This window comes from Dendrobium catenatum, unplaced genomic scaffold (assembly GCF_001605985.2).
Source record: "Dendrobium catenatum unplaced genomic scaffold, ASM160598v2 fragScaff_scaffold_199, whole genome shotgun sequence".
NCBI lineage: Eukaryota > Viridiplantae > Streptophyta > Magnoliopsida > Asparagales > Orchidaceae > Dendrobium > Dendrobium catenatum.
Window position 1 is genome coordinate 22,122 of NW_021318661.1, and position 15,983 is coordinate 38,104.

General features: G+C 36.2%; 1 protein-coding gene across 1 annotated transcript; it reads left to right on the forward strand.

The window, feature by feature from the left end:
- Nucleotides 1–13,499: 13,499 nt before the first annotated feature.
- On the forward strand, nucleotides 13,500–15,233 carry LOC110107938 (pathogenesis-related genes transcriptional activator PTI6). Its single transcript, XM_020838388.2, has 2 exons — nucleotides 13,500–13,697; nucleotides 14,026–15,233. The coding sequence occupies exon 2, from the start codon at nucleotides 14,064–14,066 to the stop codon at nucleotides 14,949–14,951; it is 888 nt and encodes a 295-aa protein (XP_020694047.1). The 5' UTR covers nucleotides 13,500–13,697; nucleotides 14,026–14,063; the 3' UTR covers nucleotides 14,952–15,233.
- The last annotated feature ends 750 nt before the right edge of the window (nucleotides 15,234–15,983 follow it).

Consider the following 15,983-nt stretch of genomic DNA (forward strand, 5'->3'; position numbering starts at 1 on the left):
TTCAATCTTATTCATGATTGTTATTCTCAGGTAGTGAGTGTCACCCCTCACTACCAAGAGTTATCTCCATAGGAGTAATGTAGTATATCCTGTCTTGGATGTTAGCATCACTACTTTGAGAAATTTTATTTTCTAGCAGAAGATCAGTTCTCCTACTCCTTTTCGTGACATATCGTACCATTCATACACTAGGATTTATTGCCAGGTTAGTCTTATGAATGTGTTAAGGTCACTTCTACCTCCCATAGGGTCCCACTAGTTTATGTGGGTGTTACCACTGTGAGCTTTGTTCTACTCAGAGTTGTTGTCCTTAGTAGCAAGTGTGTTCTCTCACTACTTTGGTTCCTTTTCTTTTACTTGGTGATGTGGGGCATCGTGCCTTAGGTGCCACCATCACCTCTTCCTTGAGCTTTGATTTTCTAGTAGAGAGTCAGCTCTTTCTAGTCTCTTACTACTTGCTTTCCCATTGAGATCTGTCTCCTAACTGTTGGAGAGGTCCTTTGGATGTTTGATACTGTTTTCACTTCTTACAAGGTCCCCATCAGTTAGTATGGGTTTACCACTGTAACCCCCTTGAGGGTCATTTTTACTAGGTTTAGTCCTACCTTCTATAGTAGAGGTGCCCCCTCACTACTTCAGTTCTTTGTTTTTACTCCTTTAGAATAAGATTTCCCCTTTGCACACTCTATTAAGGGTGTATCTCTTCCACCTTTATTTGGGAGACGTCATTCTGATGTCCTCCTTCCCTTTTGTATAGGATTAGGATTCCCTAGGAGAGCCTGAAAGCATTTGGATACTCATGGCCACTATGATTTGTCTTCTACCATGTGGTTACCAGATCACTAAAAGGGATTCCCTAGGTGGCCTTACCCTTAAAATTATCTCATTTACTTACTCATTTCTCTCTCACATTCTTACACAGATCAATGTCAGGCTGATGTTGAGGTGACTTTTACCTCAGATCCTGTTGTTTGAAATGAACAGATATGTAGTTGGTCTTACTTGGTATAGAGGACCTGACAGAGCACCTGGTAGGTACTCCTCCCACTTTTCTAATTATTCTGTTGTGATCAGGCGGGCATCAGAGCTTGACCCTTTATTCACTCAGTTGAAATTACTGAGTGGATATTGAGCCCTTCTTCATTTTCAAGACCGAGCTGGTGGAGCAGATGTTGAAGCTTACTTGGTTAAAGTGAAGCCTTATCAGGGCACCTGGAAGGTGTCCCTTACCACCTCTCTATACTTCGGATGTCCTGTAAAAGACTAAGCAGGCTTCCATTTCGTGGTTCATGAGCTTCTTTCTGAGGTCAGGTAGAAGTGGTTGGACACCCCAATCAACTGTCCCGAAAGGAGCAGGAGGGGCGGGATCCTTTTCACCTCCTACCCTGCTGCCCAAATACGGCGAGGTAGGTAGTTGGTTTTACTTACCTGTTGAGTGAGCCCGAAAGAGTCCCTGGGTGGCACTATTCCTCAACACTCATTTACCCCGGATGTCCTATAAAATACTAAGCAGGCTTCCATTTTGTGGTTCATGAGCTTCTTATCAAGTTCAGGCAGAAGTAGTGGGCCACCCCAATCCACTGTTCTGAAAGGAGCAGGAGGGGCGGGATCCTTTTCACCTTGTACCCCGCTGTCCATATATGGTCAGACTGGTAGTTGGTCTTACTTACCTGGTTGAGAGAGCCCGATAAAGTCCCTAGGAGGCATTCCTCAACACCCTTTTACCCCGGATGTCCTGCAAAAGACTAAACAGGTTTCCATTTCGTACTTTATGAGCTTCTTGCTGAGGTCAGGTAGAAGTAGCGGCCACCCCAATCCACGTTTCCAAAAGCAGCAGGAGGGGCGGGATCCTTTTCATCTTCTACCCTACTGCCCATATACAGCCAGATAGGTAGTTGGTTTTACTTACCTAGTTGATCGAGCCCGACAGAGTCCCTGGGATGCCTTCCTCAACGCCTTTTTACTCTGGATGTCATTTAAAATACTACGCAGGCTTCCATTTTGTGTCTTCTTTACTTTGCTGAGGTCAAGAAGAAGTATCGAGTCACCCCAATCCACTGTTCTGAGGTGTGCAGGAGGGAAGAAATCTTTTCACCTTCTACCCTGTTGTTTCGACACGGTCAGGCAGGTAGTTGGCTTTACTTGGTAGAGAGAGCCTGACAGAGCACCTGGCGGGAACTCCTTGCCTCTTTCCCTGAGTGTCATGTTATGATCAAACAGGCACCAGATTTCGTGACTCCTTCATTTACTGTCTTAAGTTGGTCAGGCAAATACTGAGTCACCACAATCCACTATTCTGAGATGAGCAGGAGGGGTGTGATCTTTTCACCTTCTACCTTGCTGTTTTGATACGATCAGGAAGGTAGCTGGTTTTACTTACCTGGTAGAGAGGGCCTGACTGAGCACCTAGCAGAAACTCTAAGCCACCTTTTTCTTTGAGTGTCTTGTTCCGATTAGGCAGACACAAGGTTTTATGACTCCTTTTATTTGCTGCTCGATTTGATCATGCAGATACTGAGTCACCCCAATCCACTGTTATGAGATGAGCAGGAGGAGATGGGACCCCCTTCACCTTCTATTTTGTTGATTAGACATAGTCAGACAGATAGTCGGTCTACTTTTACTACCTTATCTTTGATTCTTTCTTTAGCTCTGCCCTCATCATAAGGCAAGGCAAGGAGAGAACCCCCCTTACCTTTTTCACCCTCATGGTGACTTTTACCTTGGACTCTCTCTTCGGCTCTGCCCTCATTATAGGGCAAGGCTAAGGGATGATCTCTTTACCCCTATTGCACCTGCATGGTGACCTTTACCCTGGATTCTCCCTTTAGCTATGCCTTCACTACGGGGTAAGGCTAAGAAAGAAATTTTCTTTACTTCTTTTTTCCCTTGTGGCAATTTCTACCTTGAGTTCTCTCCTTGGCTCTGCCCTTGTTGAAGGGTAAGGCCAAGAGAAGTCCTTACTACTGGTTCTCCATTTTAGTGATACCTTACTTGTGCACTGCTATATTTCACTCTCTCATAGGCTCTACCCTCGCCATAGGGTAAGGCCAGGAGAAGCGCTTCCTACTTTTCTTCGACCTTTTTGGTACTCTTATACTCTTGCACTCTTCACTCTGCTTTCTGTGGCATAGTCGGTCAACACCAACACGAGCGGTTCACTAGTTGTTCGCCACTCCTATTGGGGATGCGTTACCCTCGACATAGACACAACTCTTTTTGAAAAAAATTAGGAGATGATATACTTATTGTATAAATTTATGTTGATAATATCATCTTTAGTTCTACATATAAAAATATTTCTAATAATTTTTCTAAAATAATGAATAGTGAATTTGAAATGAGTTTAATGGAAGATTTAAGCTACTTTCTAGGATTTAATATAAAGCAAATTAAGGAGGGTACATTTCTTAATTAGTCGAATGATGTTAAGGACATTATCAAAAAATATTAAATGAATAATACTAAACCTGTTAGTACACCTATGACTTACTCAGTTCAGTTAGATAAGGACCCAAAAGGGAAAATTTATTGATAAAAAAAATAGATGGATTATTGGATCTTTGCTTTACTTGACTGCTAGCAGATCCGATATTATATTTAGTATTTATTTGTGTGCTAAATTTTAATCAGATCTGAAAAAATCACATTTGATAGTGGTGAAAATAATTTTGAGATATCTCTTGGGAACTCAAAACTTAGGGATTTGATATCCTAAGTTTAGCTCTTCGTTTAAAATAATTTGATATTTATATTCAGACTCTGCAGGTTGTATGGTTGATAAAAAGTGTACTTCTAGAACTTGTCAATTTATTGAAATTTTTTTAGTTTTTTGGTCCTATAGAAAATAGAATTTCGTAGCTCTATCTACTGCTAAAGCTGAATATATCGCCTTAGGAAGTTGTGTGGCACAAGTTCTTTCATTGAAATAATAATTAATTAATTTATGATTAATAGTAGGCACTATTCCAATATATTGTGATAATACTAGTGCCATTTACATTTCAAAGAATCTTATTCAACATTCTAGAACCAAATATATTGACATAAGGCATCATTTCATAAGAGATCATGTATCTAAAGGAGAAATTGAACTAAACCATATTTCAACTGAAAATCAACTTATAAATATTTTTACAAAATCACTAGCATTTGATACTTTAAGTACATTAAGAATAAGGCTTGGTGTGATTGACCTGAATGCTTAATTAAAATTTTCTCCAAACTTGATATTTGTATTTATGTATTTTCTATTTTTGTTTTTTATATGCATTTTGTTTTTGTGTTTTTATTTTGTATGATTTTAAAATGTATTCATATCAAATTTCATATTTTTTAATCGATAGTGCGAATTTTTCTATGTCTTCAATTTGTACTATACGAAATTTATTTTGTAATGTATGAAATTCTGTAGTGTATCGATTATTGGGCAGGACAGATTACGTATCATTTTTTATTTCCAATACAGTTCATTTGTACGATCCCAAATCATTTGGACGATGTGTATTCATTTGTAAGTACGCATATAGACAGTTATACGGGCAAAAGCAGTTTTTAATTCTAATCGTACATACGAACCTGGAGTTCATACATATGAACATGTGACATATCGATATGGAGGACGATTCAAACTGTCATTAAAATGATCATAAATAACCAATCATCCTAAATGAATACTTGTTAGTCTGTACAATCGTATGGTCAAAAAGTATGTACGAAGGACACCTTGTAACTTGCGTGATTACAAAAAATCATTTCATTTTGAATGCATTCATTCGTACATACAAAATTTTATTTCTTACGTACGAACGTAAGCATCGTACGGTATGAATCTCTTTTCATACGTATGAAAGTTCATTTTTTTTAAAATAGAAGGGCTTTAAAACTCAAATCCCATTCACCTCAATAGCCTTTCAAATCATTGTCATCTTTCCAAATCCTTTAATGGCAAGCTCTAGAAAAATGGGTAGATTGGCTAAAGGTCCATCCTCTAGGAATGATGAAGTCAACTTTTTATCCAAAATTAATGAGGACTCGTTTCTTAGGTATGTTTCTATAAAAATCACACCTTCTAGTGTTTTTCTGCAAGAGAATGTTATCTTTTAAGTAATGCCACTTTTTGCCTCTACCAAATTCTCTTTTATCCTCACTCTGGTTCACTCCTACAATAAGGAAACTTCTCACTATTTTCTTGCCAATATGACCTTTAGCACTGATCAATATAGGATTAGATCTTATGTTTTGAGGAAGCCGGTATAAATTATTAAGAAAGATTTGGGGGCATTTTTGAATTTAAGGATTGAAGGAATAAGAGCCCACACTTTGACCACTGCTTCTAATTATGGATGGACTGAAATAAACCAAGATGCTAGAATCATCCAACATATTCTTAGAATCTCCATAATCCCTAAAGCTGGTGACCGTATCAACATTACTCCTCTTCTTTCCACTGTAACTTACCTGATCATGATTGGTCAACCTATAGATGAAGCCGAGCTCATTATTGACTTCATTTATGGGCTTTCCGAAATTGGCCATGTCTCTTATAAGAGAAAGAAGAACATAGCCTTATGACACTTTGTGATATACATTCTTGAGAAGAAGTTGCAAGAAAGATCTTCATAAAAAACATATAAGTTACGAGAAAGATCTTCATCAAGTAGGCTCTTATGGTTATTATCTATTAATGCATTATTTTTCATAAAGATTTCATGCTCTCTATGAAGTTCTTCCAATTCCAAATTTAAACTAACATGCATTTTCTTTAACTTTCTATATGCATCATGTATTCTTTCAGAAACTTCTAAAAGTTCAGCATATGTTAAGTCAAATACCTCTTCTTGATCTGATTGATTAAGATTATCGGCCATCAAGCATAAGTTGGTGACTTCCTCCTCCTTTTCGATTTCTGATGAGTCTGAAGTTGAGTCTACCCAAAAAGCTCTTTGAAATTTCTTTTTTCCCTTCTTCTCTTTTGGTTTCTCCTCTGCCTTCTCCTTGATATGAGTGGCTTTAAGTTTCGAGTAATCTGATTTAACATTTCCAAGTTTCTTGCACTCATAAAAAACTACATCATTAGAAACCTTAGCATTCATATGGAATTTACTTCTATTTCATTGTTTGTATCTCTTTTGCTTCCTCTTTAGAAAGTTTCTAAATTGCCTAGTCATTAAGGTAATGTCATCCTCATCCTCAGGTTGTGTAGATCACTCTCTAACTCCTCCACTTTCAGTGCAATATTCTTCTCCTTTCGTGGCTCTCTTGTATCCATCTTTCTTTAACTAACTCCTTGCTCGTAAGCAATTAGTGATCCAAGAAAATTGTCAATAGAGTAAACATTTAAGTCTTTAGACTCTATAATAGCAATTATTTTTACATCATAAGTAGTAAGAAAATAATGGAGAATCTTATTAACCATTTCAGCGTTCGTTAATTTGCTACATAATACATGCAAAGAAGTGACTATCTATATGCATCTTATGTACATGTCAGAAATAGATTCATTGAGTTTTATATGAAATAGTTCATTGTCATGTAACAAGATGTTAAGTCTAGATTACTTTACTTTGTTAGTTCGTTCATAAGTGATATAAAGTCTATCTCATATATCATTTTCACTTTTGCAAGTGGAAACCCGTATGTAGTCTTCAGATTTAAGTGCACAAAAGAAACTGTTTAAATGTTTAGTGTTAAGTTGTACTAAGTAATGTTGTTCTACAGTCCATTCTGCAAAGGGAATTTTAACTCTAATTCCATCAACTAATCTAGTTGGTTGTGTATACCCTTCTTATATTAAGATCCACATATGACAATCAAGTGACTGTGAAAATGTAGATATGCGTGTTTTCTAAAAATTAAAAGGACTGTTATTAAACAAAGGAGGTATAGTGATCGAATACCCTTCAGGTGTGTTCCAGTTTCCAAAAGTAGCCATGCTCGTTAATCAAAAAGTAATCTAAACTTATGAATTTGAAATTATGCTCTGATACCACTTGTTGAAACTTGTTATTTTTAGAATAGGTTGTTAGACCTAAACTAATGTCTCAAGGCTAACCAAGAGGGGGGTGAATTGATAATTTTAAAATTTAACCTTCTTGGATTTAAAAATGTGAAATCGATTAATAAATTGAGCAAATTAATTTTAAAATTTTTAAAATGATTTTTCAACCAGAAAAAATTAAACTTACAGAAATTAAAAATAGAAAAGAATAAAAAAACATAAAAGTTTATAATGGTTCAGTCAAACACGGCCTACATCCACTCTCTAAAGTCTCCTACTTTAGGTAATACACTATTACCAAGGTGACTCTCCTTTTGCTCCCATAACAAAGTAGAGAAGCCTTTATAAAAACTCTCTTTCACCAATTCTCGGTGCAATAGAGAACCGTCGTCCTTTTACACCCTCCAAGTGTAGGCAGAGAACCTTTGGCTGTTCACACTCTCCAAGTGTAGGCAAAGAACCTTTGGCTGTTCATACTCACCAAGTGTAAGAAGAGAACCTTCGGCTGTTCACACTCTCCCAGTGTAGGCAGAGAACCTTCGGCTTTTCACACTATCCAAGTGTCGATAGAGAACTGGATCTTCTTGAAAGATCTTCACACAAGCAATCTAGAAAGATAAGAGGAAGAGTGAAGAAACACAATTTACACATAGAGATCCTTACATTTTAATAACCTTGTGAACCCTTCACGCTCAAGTAGGAAGAAATCTCTCTCAAACACTCTCTTACACTCTCTCCTTCAATTACCCTTTACCAATCATGAAGACCAAGTGACAAAAAGATTAAGTGATAGTTCTTAGTGGACCTTTTACAGAAAAGACACGAAAAACTGTCCAGAAAACAAAATTTTTTAATTTTGTCCATCCACAATCATACCGTATGATCATATTTCGTACATATGAATAGTTCAAAAACTGTTGCGTAAGAACCCATTATGAATTGATACAAAATATATTCATACTCGATCATCATCCAGTATGAACTATATTTGTCTGATATTAACAGAAAAATTCAAAGTTAGTATGTACAAACAGACAAGATGAAATGAATGAAAATAGACCAGATCCATTCGTCCCGGTATGATCAAAAATATCCTCCGTACGAATTTCATTCGAGGACGCACTAGAGTCCATCATCCCGATATGATAAAAAAATATCATCCGTACGAACTTTGTTCGAGAGCGCACCAGAGCCCATCGTCCCGGTACGAACAAAAAATATCATCCATAAAAAACTTCATTAGAGGATGAACCATAGGGCATCATCCCAGTACAAATGAAAATATCATTCGTATGAACAGCATTCGAGAACGTACTAGAGCCTATCGTCCCGGTACGAACAAAAAATATCATTCGTACGAACTTCATTCGAGAACGAACCAGAGCCGATCATCTGGTACGAACGAAAAATATTGTCCGTATGATCTTTAATTAGAAAAAAATTTGGGTCATTTTTGTTCACTCCATTGTTCGTTAGGGAAAAATAACTGACCAGATCATCCCATACGAACTAGTTCATACTGTACGATCAGTTTAAAAATATAAATTTTAAAAATTTTCCTCTTGTGGGTGTGTGCTCAGTTACTCAATTATAATTACACTCTCTCAGACTCAATAAAATTAAAAATACATACTTTAATTTACAACACACTATAAACTGATCTTGATTTGAAGTCTTCAATAATCTGTAGTATAATATTAGTACACATAAGAGCAAAATAATTCTTCCAAAAATATGTTAGGAGAAATAGTAATCAAAGAAATAATATTTGGAATCATAAAAAACATACAAGTTGCAAGAATATCAAACATGCAAAACTAAATAGTAACTATCTCAATATGTTTCTTCTTGTTGATAAGACTAGAGAGGGATTTCAAGGTAAAATTTAATTATGGAGGACAACCTTAGAGTCTAATGGGTTTTGCTTGAGTAGATCTAAAACTGAATATATGAAGTGCAATTTTAGTAGCAATAGACCTAGTGAGGGGATTTTGACTTTGAGTAATCGATCAAGTCATTAATAAGAGCACACATTTTAGATATCTTAGATCTATTGTTCAGAGTAATGGTGAAATAGATGGGGATATTATTAGCAGAATTCAAGTTGAATGGTTGAAGTGGATGAATGCATCAGGCTTGTTGTGCGATAAAAAAGTCCACCTTAAACTTAAGGAAAAATTCTATAAGATGGTGGTGAGACCTACAATGCTCTGTGGTGCCGAATGTTGGCCATTAAAAGAGAAGCATAATGCTATGTTAAGCTTTGTAGAGATGCGGATGCTTAGGCGGTTGACTTTCTTTACCCTTAGAGATAGAATATGAAATGAGCATATACGTGAAAAGGTTGGAGTAGCTCCAGTGGAAGATAAGATTAGAGTGAGTCACCTTAGATGGTTTGGTCACATTAAATAAAGGCCTTCTGATGACCCGGTTAGAATAGTTAAGGTATTAAATTTGACTTATGTTAAGAAAGGTAGAGGTAGACCTAAAAAGACATGGTTAGAAAATATTAGAAATGATCTTTCTTGATTAGATTTAAATGAGAATTTGACTTTTAATAGGACACAATGGTGAAAAAGGATTCATGTAGCCGACCCCACGTAGTGGGACAAAGGCTTAATATTGTTGTTGTTGTATAGAATCATAGACTCTCTTGGATCTAAAATAATTCCAAACTTTATTCAAGCTAAAATCACCACTTTCAAAAAATTTAAAAATAATTTGATCATTATAATTTGTATTAACAAGAATAACACAAATGATATACATTATGCTTTGAGGAACAAACACAAGGAGATGATTATTACACAAATTTCCACCCTTGATGAACCAAGACACTCTCAATGAGAAGGTATAATATTATTATGGGACATTTCATCACTATTTTATAAGTTAGAATTAGAATTTTTACCTTGTGATCTAGGAGCATGTGCCTTTTTTCAAATGAATTCATGAAATTACTAGCTAAATACTTTATATTAATCTTAGGCATTCATATATGTGCAATTTATTTTACATCTTTATTTAAAATCTCATGCCCTTGCCTATCATTTTTATTTATAAGCTTATGACTCTAGTGTCGTCTTGATTAATAATTTCAATTCAGCTTTAAATTCATTCTTTATAATAAATCCATTGAATATGTAGTAGGCTTAGACTTTCTTTCCACCTTAAGGACATTCCTCAATTTCTACCATTTCCTTGTTTAGCCTTTTAATTGTCATATCAAATGATATTCTTCTTGATATCTATACAAGAAATATCTCTCTTTCTCAGCTCTAGCTGAAATCTTAGTTAACATGGCACTATTTTTTTCATGATTTCATAAACAAAAAAAAGTGGAGACTTGTCTTCACTTCTAGATATTTTCTCTACTTGTGCACTCAAAAAAGTAATTTTAATGAACAACATTCATGAAGTTCTTATTACAATTTATAAAATCTCAACCATCCTTGTGCTTGTGGTGATCTCCTAAGACTTCTTCTTAAAGGGAAATTCACCAAACCCCAACTCCTTATGCTAGGATCTTAAAACTAGATGAAAAGAAATTGCATTAAAATTATACAGTGTCACTACTCTATTAATTTTGACATCCTATGGTTGAAAAATATTCCAAGCTTACACATGGGGCAATAATGTTAATGAAGACTAGAATGCTTTAAGAGAAGTAGGGATCCATATTGATGAACCAACAATGGATGTAAAGAAATAGTAATAAAGCTTTATAAATTGTCATATCAAATGATATTCTTCTTGATATCTATACAAGAAATATCTCTCTTTCTCAGCTCTAGCTGAAATCTTAGTTAACATGGCACTATTTTTTTCATGATTTCATAAACAAAAAAAAGTGGAGACTTGTCTTCACTTCTAGATATTTTCTCTACTTGTGCACTCAAAAAAGTAATTTTAATGAACAACATTCATGAAGTTCTTATTACAATTTATGAAATCTCAACCATCCTTGTGCTTGTGGTGATCTCCTAAGACTTCTTCTTAAAGGGAAATTCACCAAACCCCAACTCCTTGATCATAAAAAATTAAAAACTTCCAAAATTTGTGTTATGAATTATAATGTTGAACATAATAGTTCAACAATCATTATTCACAACTTTAAACTTACTTAGGAGAAGCTAGTAGATTAAGGCCCTTAGGAACTATATATTTGAATTAGTGGAGGGCTTCTCAAAGAAATATCTATGGCCTTCTCAAGGAGATCATGTGCTTCAAATTATGTATACTCAAACCCTTTGCCTATTTTTCAATAGCTTCTTGTCAATATGTAATACTCTCACTGAATCTTCATGTCCTTTGGTTGTAAACATTTAGAAGAATATAGTTTAAGAAAGTAGAGTAAATGTATAAAGTGGACTCTTTATCTAAAATTGTTTGATTTTATGTAAAATTAATCGAGAAAAATAAAAAGCAGTATTTTGTTTAATTTAAATTCTCAATGGGATACTCAGCAACCTATAGGCGGATGCTCAAAATGATCTCATTATGTTTTTGTGCCTTAGGAGTGATGAATTAGGCAACACAATTAAATAGGAAAATTTTTGGAGATCCAAAGATAGAGGAGGATTTGATGACTATAGACTGGATCTAGAAAGTAAGGCAAATGCAGATGACTTATCCATTCACCTTATACTAGGATCTTAAAACTAGATGAAAAGAAATTGCATTAAAACTATACATTGTCACTACTCTATTAATTTTGACTTCCTATGGTTGAAAAATATTCCAAGCTTACACATGGGGCAATAATGTTAATAAAGACTAGAATACTTTAAGAGAAGTAGGGATCCATATTGATGAACCAACAATGGATGTAAATAAATAGTAATAAAGCTTTATAAATATTGCATAGTGAACAACTAACATAGTTAGATCTTTTTTTTTAAATAAAAAAATAAAAAAAATAGTTAGATCATTTTTTTTTAACTAACACTGTTAGATCATCCTTTGTAATAATTCAATATACTAGATTTTCTCAAAAATTTTGCAAAAATCTGTAATTCATAAAAATAATCGATTGGAAACTAAAACAAAATAAAAAAGAACATTAAAATGGCTCGGGTTTCTAATAATATTTTTACTAAACCAAATAAACCCTGAAATGCACAAAAAAAATGTGTAAATGAAACAAACAACAACTTTATCAAACAAATTTAAGAAAAAATACTAATAAAAGTCAAGTATGAAATAAATTTGTTTGAGAAATTCTTGCTTCAAAATCCCCATGAAAGTAGGAACTAATTAAATGGTTGAAAATAAAATATTTTCTTTCGTTGGTTTTGAAAACTAGAGTGGGCTCTCTAGTTGAGCAGTTCGACAGCTGGTTTAAATCAATCTCATATGGTTTTAAGCAAATTCGGATATGATAATGCAGAAACTAGGCAGAGGCCAATTCCACTTAGGTTTTTTTTTTTCAATCCTATATTATCGGGGAACTTTAAAAAGTTATCTTTTTATAAAATAATGCACAAATTAAAAGAAAAAATTAAGTTATGTAATATGTGGCAGGCATATATTTTGATTAAACTTGCTAGCATATGGTATGCCTTTAAATGGATATTTAATATTTAAAAAAGTAATTAACTAAAAATACATTATAAAAATTTTGTTAAATAAAAACTTCTATTTATAGATTAGGCTGTATGAACAAAATTGGAATAGATTCGATGATGTGCAATTGAACCGATGATTCAAATCAGTTCACATTGGTTCAATGTGAATTAAGTTGAATCAGATAAGTTCACAGTTGAACCAGCCTGTTCGTTTCAATTTTCCAAACACTACAAATTATGGTTAGATTATATTTAACAATACCTGTTGGGATCAAAATGAGATCAAGTTAAGGGCATCTCCAACCGAAAAATTCATTTTTCACTCCAAAATTCAGTGAAACTTAAAAATGTCTTGATTCATCTTTAATCGAACTCCATTTTGCGCCCTTATGTGAAGATAACCGTCTTTCTCATCTCTTCGGCAAATCCAGTGAAAACAGAAAAATAGCATAGGTGAACACTGGAACGCTAATACTGGCATCGCACTGTTCACCAGCAACCAAATAGTAGAAGTTTTGTCGTTCGATTAGAGCTCGCGAGCGACGTCATTCATGCATTTGGAGTTCAGTTGTAGTAGGCCTAAGGTATATTTTAATTAAATTGACATAAAATGACTTTGAATAAACTTTGAGCCATGATCAGCTGAGCTCGAGATCTGACCGTTAATGGCAACATTTGAATGACATATTCGTGTAATAAAATGCCCGACTTGACATCATAGTCATGGAACCAGAGGGCTTCTTAATTATTAAAGAGAAATTCAACTGTTATAATGGAAAATAAGCATTAAAGTAAAATTTTGGAAATTAATAAAGGCCGTCGTGGCTGTTTTCGGATTCGGACTGTTGGTTCCTATAAAACAACAAAGTCTCGGGTCGACGCCCTATCGCAACTCTTCCCCCCATTTCCTTTTGCCGTCCAACTGCTCTCGCGCGCGAGCCATCTCTCTCTCTCTCTCTCTCTCTCTCTCTCTCTCTCTCTCTCTCTCTGGTTTCTGCTATTTTTGGGAGGAGCAGGGGCAGAGATTTCGACGAAGCTAGAACATCGTACGGCTTCTGTGTTTGTCTACAGCAGGGAAAGGACTACGGGCTAGAAGCTACAGCTCCCTGAAGACAGTTCCCGTCATTGAGGTAGCTGTTTCTTCTTAGCTTCTGTGAGAAATTTCTCTCCTTTCTCTCTCCCAACACTATTCCGTTAGTGTTCTGCAGAGATTCTGTTTCTCTCGGCAATGGAGGAATCCGTTGTTTGTTGTTCTTTCTCCGCACGCTCTCTGCCTTCCAGCCCCATCCCCTTTCCTCGAAGCTTCACTTTTTCACTTTTACCGGGCGATTTCTACTTTATTTCTGTTTTTTTGTTCCCTTTCATGCTGATCTTTATTCGCTCTGCAAGCATAAAAGAGCAGGAATCCATCTTTTGGCTTTTTTTTATCCTGACTAAAATCCCATTTTTCCGCTACAGATAATGCTATCGCATTAAACACAAGAAAAAGCAGAACGATGATGGAAAAGAAAAACTTAGATCCGATCAAGCACTCAGTTCACATCGAGGTGACCTCAAGGCCGCTAAGTACAACGCATCAACAGTCACGAACTGTTCGATTCTTCTGTGAAGATATCGATGCCACTGATTCGTCCGACGATGATACCTGCTTTAACCGCAGAAGAGTGAAGCGCTATGTGCAAGAAATCAAGTTCGAGCTTCAGCCGTCCACTGCAACCAGCTCTGCTAAGGTTAAGTCAGGCAAGGCAAGCGCAGGGCAGAGGAAGAAGAAGGTCGCGGCCTCATCTGAGAAACACCAGCCGATGCCTACGATTCCAAAGTTCCGCGGCGTCCGGCGGCGGCCGTGGGGTAAATTCGCTGCGGAGATTCGAGACCCCACCCGGCGGATTCGGGTCTGGCTCGGCACTTTTAACACCGCAGAGGAGGCCGCGAAGGTCTATGACTCCGCTGCCATCCAACTTCGCGGACCCGACGCCGCCACCAACTTCTCTCCTCTGCCACCGGCGACCAAAGTCTCCGTATCCGGTGGGTACGATTCCAGCGAAGACTCGCGCAATACCTGCTCGCCCACCTCTGTTCTCCGAAGATTCCCTTCTGCAGTTGCGGAAGAGGAAGCTGGCTTGCCCGACTACGTCGGTGATCTCAACCTGTTCGACGAAATGCCTATTTATAATGAGCTTTTAGAATTCGGTTCGTATGAGCAGAAGCTTCTCGATAACTCGGCGGCTGAGTTCGGCCTCTTCGCGAGTGAGTCGCGGATACCCAGCGCGGGATTTGAAATCGGTTCGTCTCTGTGTCAAGACGTCGACGATTTCTTTGAAGATATCGGCGATTTGTTCCCGCTCGACCCGCTCCCCTCTGCCCTTACAAGCGGCATCTTCTAAGTGGAAAATCGGTGTCGTTTCGCACGCCGGCCGCCGATATTCGGCCGATTTTGTAACTAAGTAGTGACAGTGATTCATAAGTCAGCAGCAGATTCATCTTCATTCTCTTTTTTAGTTTTATTTTATTTTTCTAATTTATTAGTTTTTTATTTTATTTTATTTCTACTGTTAGTATTTTCCTCTTATTTCCCGCTTAAGTATCTCCGTTACTTAACGGCGACGGGAAGGACCGCTCTTGTTTGCAGGTTTTTTTATCTAGCTATATTCAGAAAATGTTTATTATATATTATTTTCTCTGTCCTTTTTTAACTAACTTAACACGTGGCCGAGTATCACGACGCTTAAGGTCACGCCTTGCACTGCGTGCAACGTGGGCTTGGTGGATTAGGCCCGGCACCGTCAGTTATCACAGCTACGTGTTTTGTAAAGAGTGGAGATGTATGGGTTGCTGCAGGTCGGTAATTTAGGAAATGACGAGCAAAGAGCCTTGTTTTCTTTTTTAAGGCTTATTTATGTTTTCTTTCTCATCTGTCCTGTAATTTAAAATCTCCACTAGCTTATTTTTATTTATTAGTTAAAAATTTTGACTATTAATTAAGAGATTTTGAATTCAAAATTTATATATATAATGCATATAAATTTATCTAAATTGACATAAATGTTCAAAAAAAAAAAACACATACTACACTGTTTTATTTAAGCATTATAAAAACACGAAGAGCAACTTTTGAAAATAAAGTTAAGAAATAAATTTAGATGTGTATTCTTCTTTTTTGCTTATTGATCAGTTCCGCTACAGGAAAATGATTTGTAACTAGCGGAAAAAATTCGCCGGTACTAAGCGGAATCCGACAAAAATTTTGCGTAATGACTTATTACCGGCGAACAAAATCCGCCGGTTATAAGCGAAATCCGATGGAAATTTTGCGTTTCCAGTGAATTGTGTAGTAACGACTGTTTGGGAAATAATTTTTCAGTTATATTCGAATGTGAAGGAATGTTTGGAGGCTGACAAATCAAAGTGATCATAAT

Bases quoted from the DNA above. Each gene is read 5' to 3' on its own strand.
- LOC110107938 (XM_020838388.2), top strand. From the start codon at position 14,064: ATGATGGAAAAGAAAAACTTAGATCCGATCAAGCACTCAGTTCACATC.